Below are 23,350 nucleotides of genomic sequence, written 5' to 3'. Positions count from 1 at the left end.
TAATAGTTTATTTTAAAGGCATTTAATAAAATTTATCAATTAACAGTTGAAAAGTAACAAATTGCAAATACATAATTTAAAAATATAGGTTTAGGTGTGTATTACACTTATTTGAATGATTTTTAGCAGATTTGCAAATGAGTGAAATAAACAATTAACATATTAATCCATTGCTTCAATTAGTTTTGAAAATTGCTATTTAAAATAAATACATTATGTTTAACATAACAATTTTATAAGACTTTTTTGATAATTTGATCGATACTGTTGTTGTTTTTTCAAATTATCTTTATTATCATAAGAATTAGGTTATCCATTTCATCATCAATAAATCCATCAGTTGTTTAACAATATCGATGTTTGCTTATTAATTAATAAAATTTCATCAATTATGCAAATATATAAATTATGACAGTTTAATAAAAAACAAACAAACAGTATAAATATAATATATGATAATTTTATTAAAACTTCCAAAATCTTTAGTTTTTTTTATTAATATCGTTACATGAAATGTTATGTAATAAACTGCAATGCAAATACAGATATTTTTAAACTATCAAATGAGGCATAAGATGTATAATGAAAATTGCAAAAATGGCTCAAATTATTAATCATTTTTAATGTTCAATAATATTATTTATAATCTATTATTCATTTTTAATACATGAGACTTAATGGTAATGATAACCAGTTGGTCGCCAATAAAAACTAAGTCACAATTGAAATGATTTCAAACATATTTATAAGCAATTGGTTACCTGCGGTAACTCGCATTTATACACACAAATCAAATAATAAATTCATATAAAATTAGATTGAATTTAATGATAATATAATAAAAATAAAAAAGCATATAACTGGCATTTGAGGCAATCAAGTCTCATGTATACTATTAAACATATTTAGATGTAATTAAAAGAATTTGTTTATAAATTGGCGTTAATTTGGATTTAGATCGACAATTCCGACACAGTATTTCATATAATTTCTAATTTTTTGTAACAATAAACAGATTATAATTAAGGAAATATTTAGAAAAAATGTTAACAATTATGACAATTCATATATTATACAAATAATTCAATTGCCATTTCATAATAAGTCGAAATAAGATTCATTACTAACGGCATTCAGGTTTGTTATACTGACATACAGTGCTTATAACGGAAAACCTATTATCAATTAAGGTATCATTCGATCATTTTATTGTTTGTCGATTTTCTATTAATATTAATATTTTTCTGTAGTTATGATTGCAGACATAAAATTAGTGATTTTTTTTATAAATGATTTCTGACTTCGATTATGAATCTCATGATTTGGAAAATAATGACAATTGCTTTGATAGACAAAGAAATTTATAGAGAAAAAAGATATGAATACCCAAAATGTAATTTAGCTATAATTCAATTGTATAATAAACTATAATAAGAGACCGGTTTTTAATTAATCTATAGATAAATATTCCCTCAAATTTTGGTAACTTTTTCGCCAATCACTTGTGGATTGTTTTTACGAATCTCTTCAGCGCCGTGTTCTCTATAGTCAAACGTACAGTTGTGCTCATTGGCGTACCGGTGAGTACTACAGAAAGTGCCGCCACACCGACAAGGAAAACCTAATACAAAAAAAACAATAGTTAAATACCATACTATTTAACTATATATTAGTTAATCCTTACCAATAACGCCGACATTTATTTTACATTTAGTGCATCTGTTCTTCTTTTTCTTGTTAGTCTTGGGCGGATCGCTTCCATTGGCATCCGTTTGAGGTGTTTGTTGCGATCCGTTGGTCAACTCTTTGTCAACATTTGTCTTGACCACAGCTGAAGATTGGCTATTCTCTGCATTTGCTGAACCCTTTATAATAATAAAGTTTATTAATTATTCAAAACAGTTAGTTATAAACAACTGATATATGTCTGACTTGTGAGAGAATAGATTGTTTGGTAACGGTTTGAATATCCGATTGGCTATTTTTTTTTATAGCCTTCGAGTTGGTCTTAGAACTGATCTCTTTAGTTGTCTTATTGATACCTTTTTCATCGGCCAATCTACTCTTTTTTCTGTTATTTTTGTCACCCTTTTTGTCTGCACTTCGCTTTCTTTTATCAGACATTTGTGTCCAAAAAACTAATTAAATCTCAAACATAAAAGCGTTTCAAACGCCTTAAAATTCTAACACATTTACTACTGTTTTTAGTTTAAACTCAAATAATTTCAATTTAAACCTAACAAATGTGTTAATGAATGATTTTGATTGTTGTCAACAATCAAAACAGCAATACATGTCTCTCCCTCTCTCTCTCGTGATTAATCATATGTCAGACATATATAGTGTAGACAATATAAATGAAAATACCTCTAATTTAATGTCTTGAGCTATTATCGCAGATGGAACAGTTGGTAGGGCGGTGTTCAGGTTATTGTCTAAAGTGGCTTTAAGTGAGGAAGAGTCACAAGGTATTGAAGATATCGGGCTATTTCTGCCAGCGCTCGGATGAGACACCGAAGCGTTTGATGATTGGCTTAATTGTGAGTTTGGCGCCGACTGTTTCCTTTTGACCGCTTCTTTATAGCATTGAGAGCACAGACCATCAAATGATGGATTGCCATAAAATCCACATCCGGAACGACATAGGGAGGGACTCATCTGATTTGTATCCCTTTCCATATTTGATAAGATCAGGTCTTGTGATGATCAGTTAGTTGAAAAACTATTAGCAAAAAAACAACAAAATAATTTAAAATGAGTATATTATATGTATAACCATTAAACTAGAGTTTAATGAGTGATACAAAAAGTTGTGTCAAAAGTGGGACAATACTTGAATTAAAACATTAGTTTCATAGTAAATGAATCGTTGTTTAGTCAGTCAACAGGCCTTTCATTTTAGTGTTAATCATATGATTTGCAGTCTTTATCATCAAATGACGTATAGTTGTATGCATTCAATGCAATGCAATGCAAGGCCAACACTATAACAACTCAATTTGATTTTATATACAGTCTATGATATTACGACTAATTCATTATATGAAAAGTTCAATACAATTATCAATAATTACTAATTCATTACATCTAAAACTAATTTACTAACAAATCATTTTTAAAAATCAGTTCAACTAAATAGCCACTAAATTATGCCAATCTTAACCATAACTCAGATCAATCAACAATCAATAAAACTAAACAAAACATAAGGTTTCATAATATAAAATATAAGATGACTATTATTAATCATTAAACATATCATTAGCTTTTAACTGGTATTTACTTTTTTAAAACTAAAAAAACAAATTATTATTATAAGTTAACTATTGGTATAAATAATAATATTTATCAATTTAACTAAATTATATCATTTATAAATGTAAATAATAGTGTATTTAATAGCAACAGACATATTGATAAAGAGTAAGAAAATGTCATCAAATGTTAAAAATAATGAGTCATTTATTATTTGTAATCATTTCAAGACATTGACGGCTTTGGAGGCAATACTCTCTCTTTGACTAACCCTTAGTGAAGAGTAAATATCAAATGATATTTCAGATGTCTTTCACGTGAATACAAACGGATAAAAACCTTTTGCTAAACAGAGATCCAGTTTTGGCAACAATTCATTATTTTTATTACCTAACTATTTATTCAACACTCATATGATCTCTAATTTATATCATTAACACTTATTTTCACTATTAATAAATAGTATTATAATTTACAATTAATGCTTATTTTGTCGTATATTTTACTATAATCAGTAAATTAATTCAATTTTGCTTTACTTGATTAAAATACACTTTTTATACACATAATTAAAACTATTTAATATCATATATAATGTAAAGTATATACGATTTATTAGGCGTCCAATTAATGTAAAAGTTATATGCATTTAAGGTTTATATCATTTTTTCAAAGTCCTTGAATTTGTAATACAAAACCCAACACAAAACAGTTACTTCATGTCTTAAACCACATACTGTTATTCAGCAAAAAAATTAAGTTTTCACAAAAAAATAATAATTTGTCAAAAATATCACTTTTATAAAACATCTATTAATTCGATGGCTATTACAATAGCATTGATTCAATGAGTTTACGGTTTATATGTTTATCATATGAATAAACTCGTTATAATATAATGTATGAATTAATGTATTTGATATAATAAAACAATAATTAAGAGTCAATACAACACTTGATATTTGTTTGCCATTTAAATGATAATTTCAATTCAATTAAAATAAATCATTTGACATATCATTCAATAATACAATGACTAAACAAATGCATTGTTTAAGATATAGTGATTAATGAGACTAACAATTGAGTCACTCATCAGCTCATCATATGATGTTTGGGTGTGAACTCAATGACACAATAGTTAAGACAATAGATGTGTTAAGACATATAACTATCACTTGATGGACACAATAGTCTTGTTTGTATCACATGTTAGTAAATCAGACTAAATATGTCTAAAAGCTTACCCCACAAGTGATGCTATTGATTGGCAAAACGGGACCTACGAGTTGAGGTCAATCGTTATGTTGAGAGGACAGGTGGACACCACTGGTCTTTGCAAACAATTAGCCAAACAATCAAACGGTGTCTGAATTAATAGTCAAACAAGTAGTTTAATGATTAGACATCAGGTATTCAATCAATAATAATAATATCAAATCATTTGACTCGTCATTCAATACAATCATATATTAAACGATTGTATAAAATGGCGAACCGTTTGCTATGCCATAGCATTGCACAGGCATTGCATCCAATTATCACCAATTATTATAAATATTGACCACTCATTCACTACCTAATCGTTATATATACCACATCAAGACATCACCTAACTCTTGGTGACGGCAATAGTGGCACAAATGGTGGTCAACTGTATGTAAATAATGATTGAAAAAATGGTTACCTTTTAGGTTGTATTGAATGCCGTGTAATGTAATGCACTGTAAAAGAGTGTTGTGTTGAATGAAATGCACAGTCAGTGCGTATTCAGTGTACGCCAGTCAGCACTAGTAGGTTGTGTTGTGTACTGTAGAGAGCACTGTATTAGTGAAGCACAGCTGAGATAGTCGTCAACAACACATATCATACACACAACAGCACTGTTATACCATTCAATGCACTCTCGCATACAAAACACACACTGAGTCTGACTGTAATGTATGATATGTTTGACTGTATTAAAGGCCAACCATTGCAACCAATGGTCCCTCAGCTCTGTCTCCACTGACATCAACACTAAACTATTAAATGCCCCCAATTTGTGCACTCATTTCTCTATAATAGCATTATTATTAAGTATATATGATATACCGTACAGTATATACAGTACAGTAGCACAAGTATACACATCAGACATACATATGATATGAACCCTTTCCCTCTCTATATATCTCACATATTGTATATTAACAGTTAAAACGGTTTATTTAATAAACTTTTTAATTACTATGACTTTTCTTACCTCAAAATAATTATAACTTTAATATTAATACAATACTATCAATGGTCGAGAAGATCAGTCATTTAGCATATTATTTGTTTAATTGCAAACAAAATGAACAAAATTTTACTTTTATTTTTTACTTAATGCTAATAAAATTAAAATGAAAATTCAAATTACATTAAAATTATAATATAATTACAAACTTATAGATGAATGAATTAAATAGAAATAAAGAAATAATTGCTAATAATATTTACACATTTATTGCTTTTTAATGAATGAACAAATACAACAATATTGATATAATAGCCATAATATCTATAGTTTAGTGACTTCTTGAGAGTTGGCATCGGTGTCGATGTCATTGCGGTCATTGCTATCGATATGTTGATTGACTGTCAGTGTTGACCGCATCGATTCGTTGCAATTATCGGCGCCCATATCGGAACATTCACTCGATCTCGAGTGTCGGGTAGAGCTCCGACTCCGTATGGGTGTTGTGGGACAGGCTTATGAAAAATGAATAGAAGCCACTAATAAATATGGGACAGTCATCTGAGATAGCGCTTCATAATCTACAGACACCTACCGATATCTCCACTTTCACTCGACTCTGTCATAGAAGGCGTTCCTTCCGTATGTGTCGGTGTCGACGCCCCGATGCTATGAGGCGGTGTCCACGTGACTGTCCTCAATGTCGACCCGAGACCTGATGAAGTAGCACTGGAACAGCTACTGGTGACACTGCTTTCCGATTCAGTCAACGCTATCTGATTGACGCTAGAAGTTGTTAAAAGTTTTAATCAAAAAAATGTCTACTTTTAATAACAATTAAGTTATAGTTTGATATATAAATATAAGTAAAGAGCAGCCAATCATTGAATTTCACTTTACATGCATTTGACACTCAATTTTGTATTGTCATTGTGTCGACCAATCAATCAATTAATTACAATACAGTATTTAATTCAAGATTACATTCAAAAGCATGTGCTTACAAATAGATAACAAATAAAACAAACAATACTTTTCTAACTATTGTAAGTGTATTTAAAAAATCAAATAAATTTTATTATTAATTTTTTGTCATCAAATTTATTGAATATGTGAATGAAAACAATTTAGTGTAAATAACATTAGGAAACGTGCAGATAACCATTGAGACAATTGAATCAAACATTTAGATATTTTAGGAGAAATGGGTTATAATTGTCAATATAATGCAGCAATTAATAGATTAAACAAATTTTAACATTCAAGTTAATCAAAATTTTAATTATCCATGCGTTTAAAAACATTTCAAAAATAATTTATAAAATATTTGTGAGATAAAATATGTAAATATATACATAATATATATATAGTGTATAATATACATTCAGTGTAAATAAAATACAAGTTATTTTATAGTATAATATATAAGAGATTATGAAATAATAAAAACTAATTTACAAGAAATAATAAATGCAATTATTTTGAGTCACTTTAAAACAGATTAAGTAAAACTAGTAAATAAAAAATATAATTATTTAAAATATCATAATTAATACTATTTTTTTTAATAAAAAATTTGAGTAAAACAATAAATAAGTATAAATATTCAACAACTATTAATAGTCAATACTATTGTGATATTTAGTGTAATACCTGACGATTTCACTTTTCTCGGGTAATGCTACCGACTGTTTACTGGCCGCTTGTTTTATAACAACAGTCCTCAGACTGGGCGCCGCTTCAGATGAATATCGAAACTTGTGAACCGGTCCTATCGGTGGCATATCATTATTAACTATATTATGACTAGTATTGGCGTCTAATCCCACAAAATATAACGCGAAACCAAAACATAAAAGCAAAACAAAAAAAATAAGTGAGAATTAGACGGCAAGCAATTGCTTACGAATATAATCTTTAAGGACATCGCCATCTGAGCCCCCCGTCGAGGGGGGTCTCGCACGGGCTGGTAATTGCATTTTACGTTTTGATGGCGAGTGTTTTAGTGCTAATCATTTTGTAAAACGTAAAGAAAAGCAAACATATAATTAGTCAATCAATTTTTAGTTAACATAAAATTGACAGACAAGACATACAATAGAGAAAGTTAATAAATATTAGTATTAGAATAAACATTAGTAATGATTAGTTAGCTATTAGGAAACAACACTTGGACACCGGGACTAGTAATAAAAATAATGTTTCATACCCATACCCATGTAAGAGGTGACCAGGGTTCGAAACTTACGATGAGGACCTTTTATTTCAGGCATATCAACTGTTGGGGTTTGGACACAGTTTGGACAGCGAGAAGACAACGAGAGAGACACACACAGGATGAGAGAGAAAGAGAGAGAGAGAGAGTCAAAGATAAAAGATTACAACAGAAAACAGTTCATTAAACAGTTGTTTCAAATTTTGTCACTTTTTTAAATGCAATTTATTTATTTAAAATGTTGTCAGTCTTTTGAAACTTTGTTGTGTTATTGGTATTAGTTTATGTATTAGTATTAAAATGTTAGTTAAAATGTTAATATTTAGAAAAAAATCATTGCTTGACATCTGATTTTATTTTGTTTAAACAAATATTTTAGATTATATTCTACAGTGTTTACAATAGAAATGGATTACAATCGACAATTAAAAGGACTGTAATATTATCAATCATTAAATTTGTTTTAAGGCATTCAGTTCATACAATAATTTTAAAAAAAAAACTATCACAGGATTGGTTTATTTTGCTTGAATCACATTATCAATACTAAGCTTAATATATTTACGGTAAATATCATACCTGGTGTCAAACAAACGTTATATGCTTTAGCACCATCAACATCAACAATAACATCAACAAAAATTAACAACAAATTTATTTAAATGTCTTACGTGATGGTATTTTTCTGAAGACTTTTTTGGACATAAAATCTAAAAATCTTTGGGCATAAAATCCGGGCTTATGTACTGATATGGTGTCCTATCAAACAACAACAAAAATAATGAATATTTAAACAAAACAAGATATGGTATGTAATGACAAACCCCGTCGTGAAGTATTGCTTTCCACGTGTGCTCCATCTTCTTCATGAGTCGATAGCTCTGTAATATATCAATGATTCCAACATAAAGAAGAAGTCGCTCTCCTTTTGAATTACGGGCTGGTATTCCACCGGCGCTGACATTTCAATAACAAAATATATATTATATTATTATCTAATTATTAATTCACAACTTGTTATATATTTTTATATTCAATTATAATTAAAAAAAATATTATATGTATACTGTATAAAGTATATATTGTATATATAATATGGATTCTTATTACGGAATATACTGTATATTATATATACCGTAATAAGAATCCACAACCAAAACAATAAATTATTATTTATAATATACTTTATAATAAATATATATATATATATATATATTATATAAATTTATTAATTAGCCATACAAATTATTAGTATTACATTAAGACATTCAATATAAATTGAATTAAACAATTATAAATGTATATACAACTTTATTTGTATTGTTTCTATTAAAAATTATTTTAATGATGTATTATACAGTATAATATTAGGAAAATTTTAATATCAATGTAAAGTTAACGTCATAAAAATTGTTTGTGAAAAAATACATTTAAATATCTATAGTATTAGACTATTGTCTAAACAAAGATAATATGCTTTACTTTTATAAATATCTGTTTGATTAATTGGGTACAAAATTTAATAAAATTGATTTCCAAATCTATTAAGTAATAGTATTCATGAGATTTATTTTCAGTTTAGATTATGATATAATCTTTGAAAGAAAACAGTGGGCGTCATATTATTTATGTTTGTATTTAAATAATAATTAATAGCATTTTAATAAAGGACATGAGTGGGTACACAATGTTTTATAAACTAATACTAGAATATTCAATAAAACGTTTTTAGGATAAAACTCAACAAATTAACTAAAACTACAAATAATTGCTAATATAATATATATAATTATTACAATAATTTAATGACAATATACTGTACACAGTGTACAGTAAAAGATGTCATTGAAATAATTTAATCATTAAGTAATCCATAATTATTTAATATTAATTTAAGTATTATAGTCTTTATATATATTCTTTAGCTTAATAACATAAATGTATTTCTTCTAAACAAACAAAAAATATCACTTACGGAATGTCTTCTTCGGGATCAATTGGCTCGATATCTGCCTGAATAGACTCGAGTGCTGTAGAGTATGCGGTTATCCTCTGTTTATTGATTGATTTACTTCGACATAAATTAACAGAATTAGGTTTATTGATATCATTTGATCTATTTGTTGATAAATCGTAATCAATGTCATTGTCTTTATAGTCTGCATCGTCTGTTTGGTCGACAGCATCTTTGGCACCACTTCTTAATCTCGCTTTATTGACTGCGGCCTCAGCCAGTGCTGCCGATTGTGCCTTCAGTTTCTCAAGTTTATCATTGGCGGCCTCATCGAGATTATGAATACCTAATAACAAGCTATAGTCCATTATTTTAAAGCTTTCTAAGACAAGACAATCTCTTTGCATTGTCTTAATCAATGCATTATAAGTGTCGGCTTCAAGAAAGAGTCCTTCCGGATGATACTCCATGAAGTCGAGGTCCTTATAAGTTGGCGAACCTTTCTTTCGTTCACTTTTACTGGCTTTTCGCTTATATGTCGAACCTTTTAAGTCATATTTTTGGTGCATTTTGACATAACTGGGCAATAGATTATTCATAACAATTATCCGTACATTTTTACCGCCACATATATAACAGTATTGACCAAAAAATTTTGGTAAAAGTGTCCGCGGATTTTGGTTTAAATTCTGTTAGGAATATAAATATTTTAACTATTAATCTAACAAATCACTCAATATATATGTTAAGGCCTTACCATATAATATCCGGGCAATAGTTTCAATAGGAAGTCCGCTTCTTTGTGCTGAACAGTCTTTATGATAAAGTTGTCATCATCTGTGAGATAGAAGACCGAACCGGAAGCGCCCGGGTTTGACAATTCACGGAGCGGTTCGTTGCAAACTGACAACAGATAGTCATCCGGTTGAATACCGAAGAGATCACGAAAATATCGGAAAGCAATCGGTGCGTACACTTTGAACTTAAAGTCTGAGTAGTGATGAGCCGGTGTTGTATTACTACCGTCTTTAGTGAACGAAACCGTCTCGATCTCCATGAAGTCCTTCATCAGGACATCCCTTTCAGGTTTAGACGCTAGACTGCCGACTGCGTGACCAATCCCTAACTGAATTGATCCCATAATCTGTGTGGTTTGGATCTTCTTGTAAGTCACTTGTCCGCCTTCATCGACCCGTCGGTGACCTATTTTCCTTTCTCTTTCCAGTTTTTTACGATCAGCTGATGACGGGCCGGGAGTCTGTGGTGTTTTTGGTCCGCCAGATGTTTGACTGGCATCGGAGGCGTCGTTGTTGGCCACGAGTATCGGTGGTGGCCTTCGCCTGGCATTTGGCGTCTCATTTGTGGAGCTTTGAGCCGTCGTTTCTGAAGACAAAACCATCACTTCGTTAATACATTTGTGAAGACAATCCTCGACTCAATCTTAATGTCAATCAAATTAAATCAAATCATCTAATAATCAATTAATGACTCAAAAGCAGGCATTCATTGAGTCATTGATTTAGTAAATTGTTTGACATTTAATTACAATTCAAACACAAAACAACTAAATATAATAAACAATTAATTCAATTGAGTGTCAAATCAATACCCGATTGACTCATAGCTGTGATGATTGTGTTGACAATCAAATCAATGCATTGTTTTGGTTAACATGTCATTGAAAAACACTGATTCACTAATAACTATAATATCAATGAATGTTCAGTTAATGTAGTCTATGATTGCAAATGCAATGTAACACAGCTTTCACTGTAACTTACAGTCAGTAACACTCATACACTCATTGACTGCATTTGAAATACAATTACGTTCAATACATTCATACCGTATGTATTAATATACATATCAGCCATCTTTACACTCATCCACACACTAGTCGTTGCATTTATCGGTACAGACTCTCACATACAGTAAATTACAACACAACTAATATTACGGTAGATATTACTATATATTTATTATCAATTGTATAAACAATTATTTTATAAATCTTGAAAACTTATTAATTAATAATTATAATAAAATGATAATAACAATAAATTAATTTGCATTATCATGTTTTTTTGCATTTTAATAGTCATATTTTATCTAAAATTATGTACTAAATGTTTGATAAATGATTGCTAAATGTTTTATAACTAATGTATAGTAAGTTGCCTAATGTATTACATAATTTACGATTAATTTTCAATTGATTTGTTTAACGTACTGTACATTTTAAGATTTTATTAAATTAAATTTTAAGTTACCTGTAGTTAGTTGAACATAATTGATAAGTTTTATAATTAATTTTAAAGGAAATTTCTAAGTAAATTAAAAAATTTTATAATATATTCTTTTTAATAAATTATTTAAAAACCTTTCATACACTAAAATATTGTAAATACCGTAAAAAACATACACATAATAATAAAAATATAATAACTAAGTTTTATTATATTACTCCTACAGTATAGATACCGTACAAATTGTAATGTTATATATAATTAGCTGATATTTATTCACTTTCTATTCAATTATCTGATTAGTCTGTATTACATTAACTAATATTTTAGACATATTTTATAAATAGTAAAACTCATGTCTGAAAAATACCTGAATATACTAAAAATTATTTACAGTATTTAAAAAATAAATATTTTATATAATTTTACATTGAAATGATTTGTTGCTTTTAATTACTTAAAGTAATAATTAGTTTTTATATCAAATGATATTCACAGTACTTATCCTTATTCCTCATTCATTGTTTTTTTTTGTCAAAAACAACCTTAAAATTAATTTAATACAACTTGTAATTAATTTTTTTAAATGTAAATATGGTAATAATGCAAAATTTAATCATTAATACATTTTGATATTTGTCAATATTCAAAATTAAATAAATGCATTATTTACAATTTATTAATTTTTAAAAAGTACAATCAAGATATTAAAACGATATTAATAAGTTTGTACTGAATTAAAAAACAATTACCAAATAAAATACTAAATTTCATTAAATGTCTTACAAGTTGTAATAGCAGGCAAATAAAATACAATGTAATTGCAATAAAAAAATATTTCTCGCAATTAAAGCAACATTTGACGACAGTATTACGATAAAGTTTATTATTAAATTAATGGTTATTAAAATTTATGTTTTATAACAAACCACTTATTAAATTATTGGCGATTTAATAATTATAATAATAATATTATCAGTCAATGAATGGTCCATTAAATTAGATTTAATTTATAAAATTTATTAACTCTGATTTGATTTTTATGTAAAACTGGTGTTAAAATTCACCTTAAACTTAATCTTGCAGTTTAACGGCTGCCACTCCATTGGCTGCTACGGCCACCTGATCCCCTGTAGCATCAGCTGATCCCTTACCGGTAGTCTTCTTCTTTTTCTTTCCCCCTTTATGTCCAACGCCTCTATTAAGGAGTGCTTTCAATGAGTCGTCTTCAACCTGATGTTCACTTTGAAAGAGAGTCGATTCAATGGGTAGACCAGTGATCTTGTGTGGACCGGAAGGCATTAAAAGAACTGTAAACTTGAACTGAGCGACAAATTCGTTATCCTTTTCGTAGAGAACTGAAAATGGTTCTAACAGTTTGTGGTTAACACACTCAAGAACACCCATACGAGCCTTCTTCTCTTCCTCGAAAGCTCTTAAAGTGAATGGCATTGAACCAAATCTTTTGTCGACATCACTATAGAAGGCTCGCGAAGCTTTCATCTTCAGTTGATAGACTTCATCTGTCTTTTTATAAACTGTAGTCTTTGTGTCGATTTCTCGCCCCTAAATAAACAAATATTGTTTACTAACACTTTTAAATACTCTTTTATGATAATATTTAATACCTTTCCATCTCCGGTACTAATGAGGACATCGACAGCATATACTTCATTGACTTCAAACTCGCACTTTTCGTGGTCTTTCTTTTGTGCTTCAGTTGGATTCTGAATAATGGATTTTTCGCCATCGATTCTGAATTGTTTCAATTGGTGAGACAGCATACCAGAGATGGGTTTACATTTATAGGAGTCAGCAATTTTTTGTATGGCATCCGTTACGGCAGTATTTTCAGAACCGGGTCTAACGATCCTAAGAGCTGCCTCAGCGGCCATATGTGCAGCTACTATGACATCAGCCTTACGTCCGGTTACTTTGTTATCATTGGAAGCTCCGACCACTAAAGTATGGGCCACTACTGCAATAAAACCATCGATATGTGCGCCCAAATCACTGGACAAATAAAAACCATTAAAACTATTTTAAAAACAAAGTGACTAATGATTACAGTTTGACAACATCTCCATCTTTAAGGATATAATCTGTTTCACTCTTTAGCGGTGAGAAGTGACAGATAGTATTGTTGACAGAAACACAAGTGGGAAACGCTATGCCTTTCTTGAGCTCCTTTTCCTTCTTAAACACTTTACCCGTTTCTTCGGTAATTAAATTGTCGCCAAACTCGCATATATTACGGACACTTTCATCGACTTTGCATTTGTCGATCAATTGCTTGAGAATACCTTCAAATCAAATCAAAAGATTAACTGTCATTAGTTTGAATTTAAGACAAACACGTGTTGACACGTATGGCGCGTGTCTATCAAAACATACGGTTAACCATTTCTCCGGCCATTTTGTATTTGGTGACCACAATGTCCTGAGCAATGGTCATATCGTCGTTAGTGTTGTCAGCCATTGTCCGATCAGTTGTCCACTGGTTTTGTCGTATAATTCAGTGATTCAGACAATCAAACAAAACACAAATAATTGGATTTTATTTATGGATTTCAATACAACACTAAAAACCAAACCATTGAATGGCTTTTGTGGCAAAAACTACACAACAATTGAGTCAAACAATTACGACATATATTTAACACACAATTCACTAACAATTTATTATTATTTGACAAACAATTGATTTAATTTCAAATCAATTCAATGAAAACTTGTTTTCAATAAAAACTTTGTTTTAATAAACTTTACGTTAAATTAATGTTTAATATATAATGTTTATTAGTGTCAATTGAGTGGACAATAGTTTTCAGAGATATATATGTCATAATTGATTGATTGACAGGATATGGAGGAACCGGCAATTTGTGTATGTGTTGGCAGTGGACAGTCATGCGCTATGTATGGGCACAGGTATGTTGTATTGCATGGCATAGTGTGTTAAAGTCGACGACATATTTCTTTCTCTTTGCTTTTACCAGCGCTTCAAACAACTATTAAAATGCCTGTAAGTGTCATATTTAGCTTAATTGTGGTCATAATTAGCGTATCTGTAGTGCTGTGTCGGCACCAAAACAATGTCCAACAATGCACTGAACACTAAGTTTGTCTTCAAGTGTCCGATAGTTGTGTTTAAATGTCAACAAAATCAGTGATAAGTTAAGTGTTGGCCAAACATGTGCTCAAACAGAGTGTAGTATTGAATGCGTTTCAATGTATAACTCATTGAGGACTTCATTGTATGACAACATTAGCTAAGATAACATTTGACACACATTTGACACTTAAATACAAACTTTTTTAAATGATTAAGACATTGATTTTTTGTCATTTAAAACTAATTATTGTTTTTTATTTGTCAAAAGTTGGCCAGAGATTTGTTGCACCCGAATCCGGCGGATGAGAGGCGCCGCTGCAAACTGAAACGTCTCGTACAACACCCCAATAGCTTCTTTATGGACGTGAAATGTCCCGGTATGTCATAAAGTTGACCCGATTTGCCATTTGGCCAAATCTGATGTATTTTTATTTGTATCAATAGGTTGTCTTAAGATTACGACTGTCTTCAGTCACGCGCAAACTGTGGTCCAATGTAAGGGCTGTTCGACAATATTGTGTACACCGACGGGTGGAAAAGCACGGCTCAGGGATGGATGCAGTTTCAGAAAAAAACAACATTAAAATCAATCACTAATTTGTTTAAAAATATTGTCATTTTTTGTGTTAAACAAAGCTTTTGAATAAATTAATGAATAAACAAATTAATTGAATGTTGTTTTAATTATGTAATAAATACTATTTTTTAATACAATATAATAATAATATCGGTTCTAACTATTTATAAATTTCGTTAATTAGTATGTCATTAGATTTGGCTAACTATACTGTAATGACATAATTGTGTAAATATTAGACATTTTTGGCTAATCTCTTGAGTAACTAATTAATGTCAATAATAGTATATTAAAGTCGATGGATAAACATATCTTTGATGTTTAACTCTTTATTGATGACTCTTTTGGGATCTTATAAAAAGTAATATAATATCAAAGTATAATAACCGGTATATTATTTTGCATTGACTTCCCATAAGAATCGATAACATTTCAATTTATAATATTATATTATATACAATAATTTACAGTAACATATTGTATTTAATATTACGGTAATAAAAACGTTTTGATATTGTTTTTATTATTGTTAGAATTATCATTATTACAATTAATTATTTATATGAATTTTATTTTAATAAATTGCAAAATATAAGCAAATTTCCATTTTTTTAATGACATTTAAAATATAAAAAAAGTAATTATCGGTAGTTTAAATTCAATATTAAAATTAAAATATAAAATTTTATTATTAAACTATAAACTATTGTAATATTGTATTGTTAAAATATAGATACCCTTTGCACATTGTAGTAGATGGAGATGACTAGTGTGTCAATTGTGATTATATTGAAAATGGTTTAATTATAGTCCAATTATAATCATATACTTTACTATACCGTATGTACTATTCTATACGGTATATGAGTTACACTTATTCTCAAAGGACTATTAGATGACTACTATATAAGTAACTGTAAGCTGACTATAGTCTCACTAAAAGATTATTTTATTTGTTGATCTATTATTATAAAAAAGTTTGTCTAATCTTAAAATTAATTCAAATAATTATTAAATAGTTATGGATTGGAAACAATATTCTAAAAATGGTAATATATTTTGTAAATTAAAATTATTATTATAGATTTAATTTTAACTTAGTTTTATATCTAATTTTCTATATATTACTATTACTTGTTTTAATATTTAACATATAATAAATATAATAGTTAACATTTATTTTAATATATTCTTATTTTTTGTTTATTTAATCTTATTTTATAGAAATAAATAATTTATATCTAAATTTGTATATTTTTAATATCATCTAATAAAGTAGATTTTTTCGCAAAACAATTTAAATTTTTTATATATATTTTTAAATAAATAAAAAATATTTATTTTTAGGAAAAGAAATGGTAGACTTTATTGGAGAATATTTAGAAACAATTAGAAAGCGTCGGGTATTTCCAGACGTAAAACCGGGATATATGAGACAGTTATTACCAGAATGTGCTCCACTTAATGGCGAAGATTGGGACTCAATATTTGCTGACATCGAGAAAGTTATAATGCCTGGTATTAACACTTATAGATTAAACGATTTTTATAATTAATACAATAATTAATAAATAATGTATAGGTGTGACCCATTGGCAGTCCCCATATATGCACGCTTACTTCCCGGCACTCAACTCTCCCGCATCACTATTAGGTGATATGTTAGCTGATGCTATAGGATGTCTTGGATTTACATGGGTAATTATATACAGTATATTTTAATTGTGTAATTTATTTTTTAAATTTTAGTTTAAATCTATATTACATATAAAGTTAAAATTTAAAAATAACAAGTGTTATATTATCTATATTTATGTTATGTATATGTTATTTAAAGTTATTTATTATATATGATATTTTGTTAGGCATCGAGCCCTGCCTGTACTGAATTGGAAATTATTGTAATGGATTGGTTGGCAAAAATGATAGGACTTCCCGATGACTTTCTGCATAGTAAGTCAGTTACAAACGGCGGTGGAGTTTTACAAACTACCGCTTCTGAGGCTACTTTTACAGCTTTATTAGCCGCCAGAACTGAAGCTATTTTACGGATCAAAGCAGAAGCTGATTGTATAGAAGAGTTGGACGACGCAGAAATCAATAGTCGTCTTGTGGCCTATTGTTCAGATCAGGCGCACTCTTCAGTAGAAAAGGCGGGTCTCATTGGTTTAGTTAAGATGAGATACATTGAAAGTGACGACAAACTATCCCTTAGAGGCGATAAATTGATTGAAGCGATTAAACACGACAGGGATAGGGGTCTCATCCCTTTCTATATATGCGTAACATTGGGCACAACCGGCGCCTGTGCTTTCGATAATCTTATGGAAATCGGACCAATTGCTAAAAGTGAAGACATCTGGATTCATGTGGACGCAGCCTATGCTGGAACTGCTTTTATTTGTCCAGAATTTCGAAAATGGATGACTGGTATTGAATTTGTCCAAAGTTTGGCATTTAATCCATCGAAATGGATGTTAACTCACTTTGATTGCACCGCAATGTGGGTCCGCAATAGTTCCGCACTTCACCGCACTTTTAATGTCGAACCTCTTTATCTGAAACATGAAAATAGCGGACAAAGGTTTCTATTATTAAATATTTCCAATAATTTATTAATTAAAAGTAAAAAACATAGAATTGATGATAAATTTTATTATTTATACGTTATAATTAATATATCGATATATATATATATATATATATATATATATATATTCAATAGATTAGCAATGGATTTCATGCACTGGCAAATATCATTAAGTAAAAAATTTAGAAGTTTGAAACTTTGGTTCGTTATCAGAAATTATGGCGTAAAAGTATATCAAATATTTCAACTTTTTTAAAGCAAAATATAAAAGTAATATAAAACCAATTATTATTATTTTAATTGCATTGTAGGGACTGCAACAACACATAAGAAAAGGGATCAAATTGGCCGTTACTTTTGAAGAACTCATACGAAGTGATACCCGATTTGAAATACCGGCCGAACGTCACTTAGGACTCGTTGTTTTCCGACTTAAGGGTAATAATGAACTGACAGAATGTTTGCTCAAGAAGTTGAATTCAAGCGGACGTCTCCATTGTGTGCCGGCCTCTCTAAAAGGCACTTATGTTATCAGATTTACGGTAACATCTTCTCAGACAACTATGGCTGATATACAGCGCGATTTTGCCATTATTAAGGATACGGCTAATCATGTACTCAAAGCTTATGGCATTCCTGAGAACAGAATTAGTCGCGCAATACCTTTGGCCGAAATCAAGAAGAGAAAGCCTGGTTTTGGCACAAGTCTATTGCTGTCTAACAGTCCTATGACACCAAAGATAATTAATGCCAGTTTTGTAGCCATCTTTGATCAACAAGAGTTGGCACAAGAATTTGTCCGACACTTTGGCAAACATATGGATTTGAGTGAAAACTGCAACAGTCCTCAATTGAGAAGAAAAATTAAAGGTCTGATGCTAACAGACAAACAGCACAGGTATGCCTTATACTATATACCTATGTCTTATCTAATCTAACAATTACCAACATTTTGAACAATAGTTTGGACTCAAGAATGGACTTAATGAACACAATTATGGCTACGTATGACATAAGTGACAAAACAAATAGTCAAAAGACTGGACCGAAAACTCCAAGAAGTCGTCATTTTTCGTGTTCATCAAGTGGTAAGACTTTAAAATAAATATAATTTTTTTAATTTAAATTACATTTAAAGTGATATAAAATACAAATTTTTAAAAGTTGTGATTATTTACAAAATGAATTTAATCAGTTGAGTCGTTGCCTGGAAATTCAATTGAAGAAATGGATGAAAATGGAGAGCTATTTGTATCTCAAACAAAATCTGATGATAACAACACATCCACTGATCGTCTTCACTCATCAAAGAGTCAATAAGATGTGGTATACATTTCATTATACGGGACAGCTATATATGTTAATTGATTTATCATCCGATACTGAGACAAGTCGGCTACCATTGCTATTGTATTTGACACCCCAAACCTGATCCGTGTGCTGTTCAAACGTTTTGACACATTCCTTGGCCTCCACGTCCCATACTTTCACTGTTTTATCGGAAGATCTATTAATGTTATTAAAAAATAATTATTAAATAAATTTTAAATCATTTATAAAATTGAAATCATTGCTTACGATGAAGCAAAATGTCTGTTATCTGCAGAAAAATCAACGCTCAAAACCCATGAGCCGTGACCTGAAAGTGTTGATATCAATTCACCGGTTGGCACATCATATATCTTTATATGACAATCGTCTGATGCTGTTATCAAATATCGGCCGTCGGGTGAAAATGTCAGCGAACGGATAGGCATTGCGTGACCTTCCAGTGTTGTCACCATTTTTCCAGTTTCGATGTCAAATAGTTTAATCATACCATCAATGGCTCCACTCGCTAATTGAAGACCATCTGGTCTCTGTCCAAATGAATTAGTAGATTAATATATCAATAGCTTAGTTATTGTTCAAAAAACATACAAAAGCTATGCTAAGAGTGAACTTTCCGGTCGAGTCTAAGCTCTGTTCGGTCTTATCTAGATTTCCGACTGAATATAACATGATTTTTCCCGAATGAGTTCCCGTCGCTAGTAATTTTGAATCGGGAGAGAAGTTGACTGTCCAGGCATTGACAGGTCCCGCATCTATACTTTGCATTTGATTTCCAGATACCAAATCCCATAAAAGGATATGACTGTCCAATGAATTGGATGCCGCAATACTTCCACTGCTATCAACATCTACAGAAACCACTCCCAAAGCGTGTCCTTCAAAGATATATCTCAAATCAAGACTTACATCGTCCCTAAATAATTAACAGACCAGTGGATCAATTAGCGCTCAATCAATGATATATTATATCATAAGTAACAATATTTGACCACAAAAAACAAACCATTTCCACGCTTTAACCGTATCATCAAGACTACCGGTAACAATGTGTTCAATGCCATCGGACACCCCTCGGGCCCACCCGACACTCCAAATGCCGTCATCGTGTGCCGCCTCTTGTCGGTGAAGTATTTCATACTAATGGCCATCAAATGGTTGTCATAAATATAATTAAAAATAATATTCAAATCTCACTTTTTAGTTACCATTTTTGTAGATTTATTGATAATAAGTGCAATGAAATAATGCTAACAATTGTATGACCAGAGTTGGGATCAATTGATGGATGATATCATTAAAACAATTGACTGATTTGTAAATGTATTGAAAAAAGTTGCGACAAATTGTACGCCAATTCACATATCAATAGTTAAGTCAAACATAATATGTATTGAATGAGAGTTTGTGTGCCATCTGTTGTCATCAAACATACAATCAATGGTTTGAATTGATTTTTGGCACTATTTTGACAATAAAGTCAACGCTTCAGCACTTCATCACTCAATCACATTGTCTTCAGTATTGATCTCTGTTTTGGTTATCATTTGATCACATATTATATGATATGGTTATGACATATGATTTGTAGATATGAAGAAATGGCCAAAAGATTGAAAACTCTTACCGGAAGTACCAATAAGTGTGAGGTTTGTCAACATATTTGTCATATGAATACATTTGATGTCTTTTGATTGATTTGTTATCATATGTCACACACTTTACCACAAATATTGATTAGATTTAAGAGTTGTCATCACTTGCTGTCTATGCTATCAATTATTATATACTCTATAACTAAGTGCTTATATCTGTTAACATTTGACTACCATTTAGACTGATTGCTATATTTTATAATAAATGACTAATTAATGGTTAACTAAATAATTAATAGTAATTAACATAACAGTTGTGACAAATAAGTTATTGTTATATTATTTGATTATATAATATATAGTAAAATAATAATTGTATTGAATTTAATTAATTAATAAATTGAATGATTGATTGATTTAGACGGATGTCGTCGAAGAAGAAGCCGATGAAAGTGGAGATCAGTATTGGGCCGAAAGGATACTGGACTGGGGTTTCCATAACAATGGAGTTATGATGTATTTGGTTAAATGGGAGGGTTATAGTGATGAACAAAACTCATGGGAAGTACAGAAAAATGTCAAAGGATGTGATGAACTGTTGGCCGATTTTACCATTAATAATATGAATAGCAGACATCCACCGAAGTGGTCATTTGAAGAGTTTGACAAAATATTAAAATGTTTGCTAAATGTTTTGCAAACTGACGACAGAGCTGTCTTAAGAAAGCTATCTAAGAGAACCATTGATTGCTTTGAGATAAGAAATCCGGAAGTAATTAACGAATTGAGAAATTTAGTGAAATCACAAATTAATATACTTTTGGAACGAAAGAAATGTTGTCAATCAAGAAGTAATTTGGAAAGAAATAAGACAAGAGATGTTACCCTAAAAGTTATCCAAAGTTTATATATATTAAGAAACTTTGATTCAATCACTAATTTCTTTGAATTTGTTGATTCAAGAAACGAAATTTTACAGAATCTTATTGAATGGGAGATAATGCAGAATAAAGTGATTGAAAAAGGAGGCGAAGGTCGACCTTTGCGTATTGTCAACGATGTTGATCTAGAAATACCACAACTTGACAGTTATATAACGGATTATATTATTGATAAACAATTTGGAAATGAAATCAACTTAGAAGAAGAAACACCATTAGTTGGATGTGATTGTGTTGACTGCTATAACTGTCGACACGATTGTTGCACAGCTATTGTCGGCTTTCCGATGGTTTATAACAAAGACGGTCTAATGAATACAACGAGATTCAAGACATTGATATATGAGTGTAACTCGAAGTGTAAATGTGATGACAAGTGTTCCAACAGACAGATCCAAAAGGGCCGACAGTTTGACTTAGAAATATTCCGTTCCGATAGCAAGACCCGTGGGTGGGGGGTCAGGACATTACAACTCATACCAAAGGGTTCTTTCATTACTCACTATACTGGAGAAGTAATATCAATAATCGAAGCCGAGAAGAGACCGTCGACATACCTGTTCGATCTGAGCGCACACTTACATCCCGATGACGCCGAATACACTTACGTTGTGGACGCCTCTCGATATGGAAATATTACACGTTTTGTCAACCATTCGTGTGAACCTAATTGTCGCATATTGTTTGCGTGGATCAAGAGATCTTCGGACCGTTTGTTACCAATGATTGTCTTATTCTCAGAAATTGATATCAAACCGTACGAAGAGTTAACTTATGATTATTCTATGGATACGAGTGGCACCTGGAATGGTGTCAACGCACCGATTGATAACACAAGTACTACTCGTGTCACCCGAAAGGTTAAGTCATATAAGAAGATCAAGTGTGAGTGCGGCGCACAAAAGTGTACCAATTTTTTGTACTCTTAGCAACAAAATTAATAAATTAAAGTTACATTATTTCAAACAATATATTTACATTTTATTACATAATCATATGATATATTATTACATTATCTTATATTAATATTAACCAAAAATGTTTTATTTACATCGTTTTTAATTGATATCAATACTACATTCATATGTTATTTTTATTCAATCATTTTGTAAATAGTGATAAATTGTGTAACATTTATAACATTTTTATACTGTAATGTATAAGACATATAAAAAATATTTTGAATAAAAGTTTATTGATTGTTTAATTAATGTTTGTATTTTTGTAAATTAGATTTTAAATTTCGAAAAAAGTATCATTATTTTGGACCATTCATACAAAATAGTTACTAAATAATTGGCAGTATTTTTAT

General features: G+C 30.1%; 7 protein-coding genes across 15 annotated transcripts; 3 read left to right on the top strand and 4 right to left on the bottom strand.

The window, feature by feature from the left end:
• Positions 1 to 473: 473 nt before the first annotated feature.
• Positions 474 to 5,197, bottom strand: LOC128960438 (AN1-type zinc finger protein 6-like). Of its 3 annotated transcripts, XM_054306519.1 has the most exons (5): positions 4,943 to 5,197; positions 4,503 to 4,624; positions 2,368 to 2,722; positions 1,685 to 1,865; positions 549 to 1,621 (listed from the first exon to the last, which is right to left on the bottom strand). In XM_054306519.1, the coding sequence occupies exons 3-5, from the start codon at positions 2,677 to 2,679 to the stop codon at positions 1,473 to 1,475; spliced, it is 642 nt and encodes a 213-aa protein (XP_054162494.1). In that variant the 5' UTR covers positions 2,680 to 2,722; positions 4,503 to 4,624; positions 4,943 to 5,197; the 3' UTR covers positions 549 to 1,472. The 3 variants fall into 3 exon arrangements, with proteins under 3 accessions (XP_054162496.1, XP_054162494.1, XP_054162495.1); XM_054306520.1 differs by lacking the exons at positions 4,503 to 4,624; positions 4,943 to 5,197 and adding an exon at positions 2,834 to 2,936; XM_054306521.1 differs by lacking the exons at positions 2,368 to 2,722; positions 4,503 to 4,624; positions 4,943 to 5,197 and adding an exon at positions 1,933 to 2,301 and having other exon boundaries at positions 474 to 1,621.
• A 566-nt stretch (positions 5,198 to 5,763) lies between these two features.
• Positions 5,764 to 11,530, bottom strand: LOC128960435 (phosphatidylinositol 4-phosphate 5-kinase type-1 alpha-like). Of its 7 annotated transcripts, XM_054306511.1 has the most exons (10): positions 11,255 to 11,530; positions 10,403 to 11,028; positions 9,667 to 10,334; positions 8,516 to 8,648; positions 8,363 to 8,450; positions 7,686 to 7,754; positions 7,383 to 7,484; positions 7,130 to 7,295; positions 6,072 to 6,262; positions 5,764 to 5,991 (listed from the first exon to the last, which is right to left on the bottom strand). In XM_054306511.1, exons 1-10 carry the CDS (start codon positions 11,265 to 11,267, stop codon positions 5,801 to 5,803), a joined length of 2,247 nt encoding a protein of 748 aa, XP_054162486.1. In that variant the 5' UTR covers positions 11,268 to 11,530; the 3' UTR covers positions 5,764 to 5,800. The 7 variants fall into 7 exon arrangements, with proteins under 7 accessions (XP_054162486.1, XP_054162485.1, XP_054162488.1 ...); XM_054306510.1 differs by lacking the exon at positions 11,255 to 11,530 and having other exon boundaries at positions 10,403 to 11,236; XM_054306513.1 differs by lacking the exon at positions 11,255 to 11,530 and having other exon boundaries at positions 7,130 to 7,247; positions 10,403 to 11,236.
• Positions 11,531 to 12,810: 1,280 nt separating this feature from the next.
• On the bottom strand, positions 12,811 to 14,551 carry LOC128959471 (proliferation-associated protein 2G4-like). The gene is made up of 4 exons (XM_054305428.1): positions 14,286 to 14,551; positions 13,960 to 14,194; positions 13,520 to 13,904; positions 12,811 to 13,457 (listed from the first exon to the last, which is right to left on the bottom strand). The coding sequence occupies exons 1-4, from the start codon at positions 14,368 to 14,370 to the stop codon at positions 12,966 to 12,968; spliced, it is 1,197 nt and encodes a 398-aa protein (XP_054161403.1). The 5' UTR covers positions 14,371 to 14,551; the 3' UTR covers positions 12,811 to 12,965.
• A 240-nt stretch (positions 14,552 to 14,791) lies between these two features.
• Positions 14,792 to 15,744, top strand: LOC128960532 (40S ribosomal protein S27-like). Its single transcript, XM_054306642.1, has 3 exons — positions 14,792 to 14,916; positions 15,275 to 15,383; positions 15,451 to 15,744. Exons 1-3 carry the CDS (start codon positions 14,911 to 14,913, stop codon positions 15,588 to 15,590), a joined length of 255 nt encoding a protein of 84 aa, XP_054162617.1. The 5' UTR covers positions 14,792 to 14,910; the 3' UTR covers positions 15,591 to 15,744.
• Positions 15,745 to 16,604: 860 nt separating this feature from the next.
• On the top strand, positions 16,605 to 19,493 carry LOC128960358 (histidine decarboxylase-like). Its single transcript, XM_054306429.1, has 8 exons — positions 16,605 to 16,632; positions 16,931 to 17,101; positions 17,166 to 17,281; positions 17,449 to 18,167; positions 18,309 to 18,402; positions 18,485 to 19,071; positions 19,137 to 19,261; positions 19,369 to 19,493. Exons 1-8 carry the CDS (start codon positions 16,605 to 16,607, stop codon positions 19,491 to 19,493), a joined length of 1,965 nt encoding a protein of 654 aa, XP_054162404.1.
• LOC128960604 (SKI8 subunit of superkiller complex protein-like) lies at positions 19,345 to 20,771 on the bottom strand. The gene is made up of 5 exons (XM_054306725.1): positions 20,711 to 20,771; positions 20,509 to 20,642; positions 20,094 to 20,418; positions 19,752 to 20,032; positions 19,345 to 19,680 (listed from the first exon to the last, which is right to left on the bottom strand). The coding sequence occupies exons 1-5, from the start codon at positions 20,711 to 20,713 to the stop codon at positions 19,512 to 19,514; spliced, it is 912 nt and encodes a 303-aa protein (XP_054162700.1). The 5' UTR covers positions 20,714 to 20,771; the 3' UTR covers positions 19,345 to 19,511.
• A 311-nt stretch (positions 20,772 to 21,082) lies between these two features.
• Positions 21,083 to 22,967, top strand: LOC128960603 (histone-lysine N-methyltransferase SUV39H2-like). Its single transcript, XM_054306724.1, has 2 exons — positions 21,083 to 21,151; positions 21,519 to 22,967. Exons 1-2 carry the CDS (start codon positions 21,083 to 21,085, stop codon positions 22,965 to 22,967), a joined length of 1,518 nt encoding a protein of 505 aa, XP_054162699.1.
• The last annotated feature ends 383 nt before the right edge of the window (positions 22,968 to 23,350 follow it).

This window comes from Oppia nitens, unplaced genomic scaffold, assembly GCF_028296485.1.
Source record: "Oppia nitens isolate AA-2021 unplaced genomic scaffold, nextdenovo-longstitch-racon4-pilon3 scaffold4_pilon_pilon_pilon, whole genome shotgun sequence".
Lineage (NCBI taxonomy): Eukaryota > Metazoa > Arthropoda > Arachnida > Sarcoptiformes > Oppiidae > Oppia > Oppia nitens.
The sequence above is the reverse complement of the archived record's forward strand: the minus strand, read 5'-3'. Positions and strand labels throughout refer to the sequence as shown.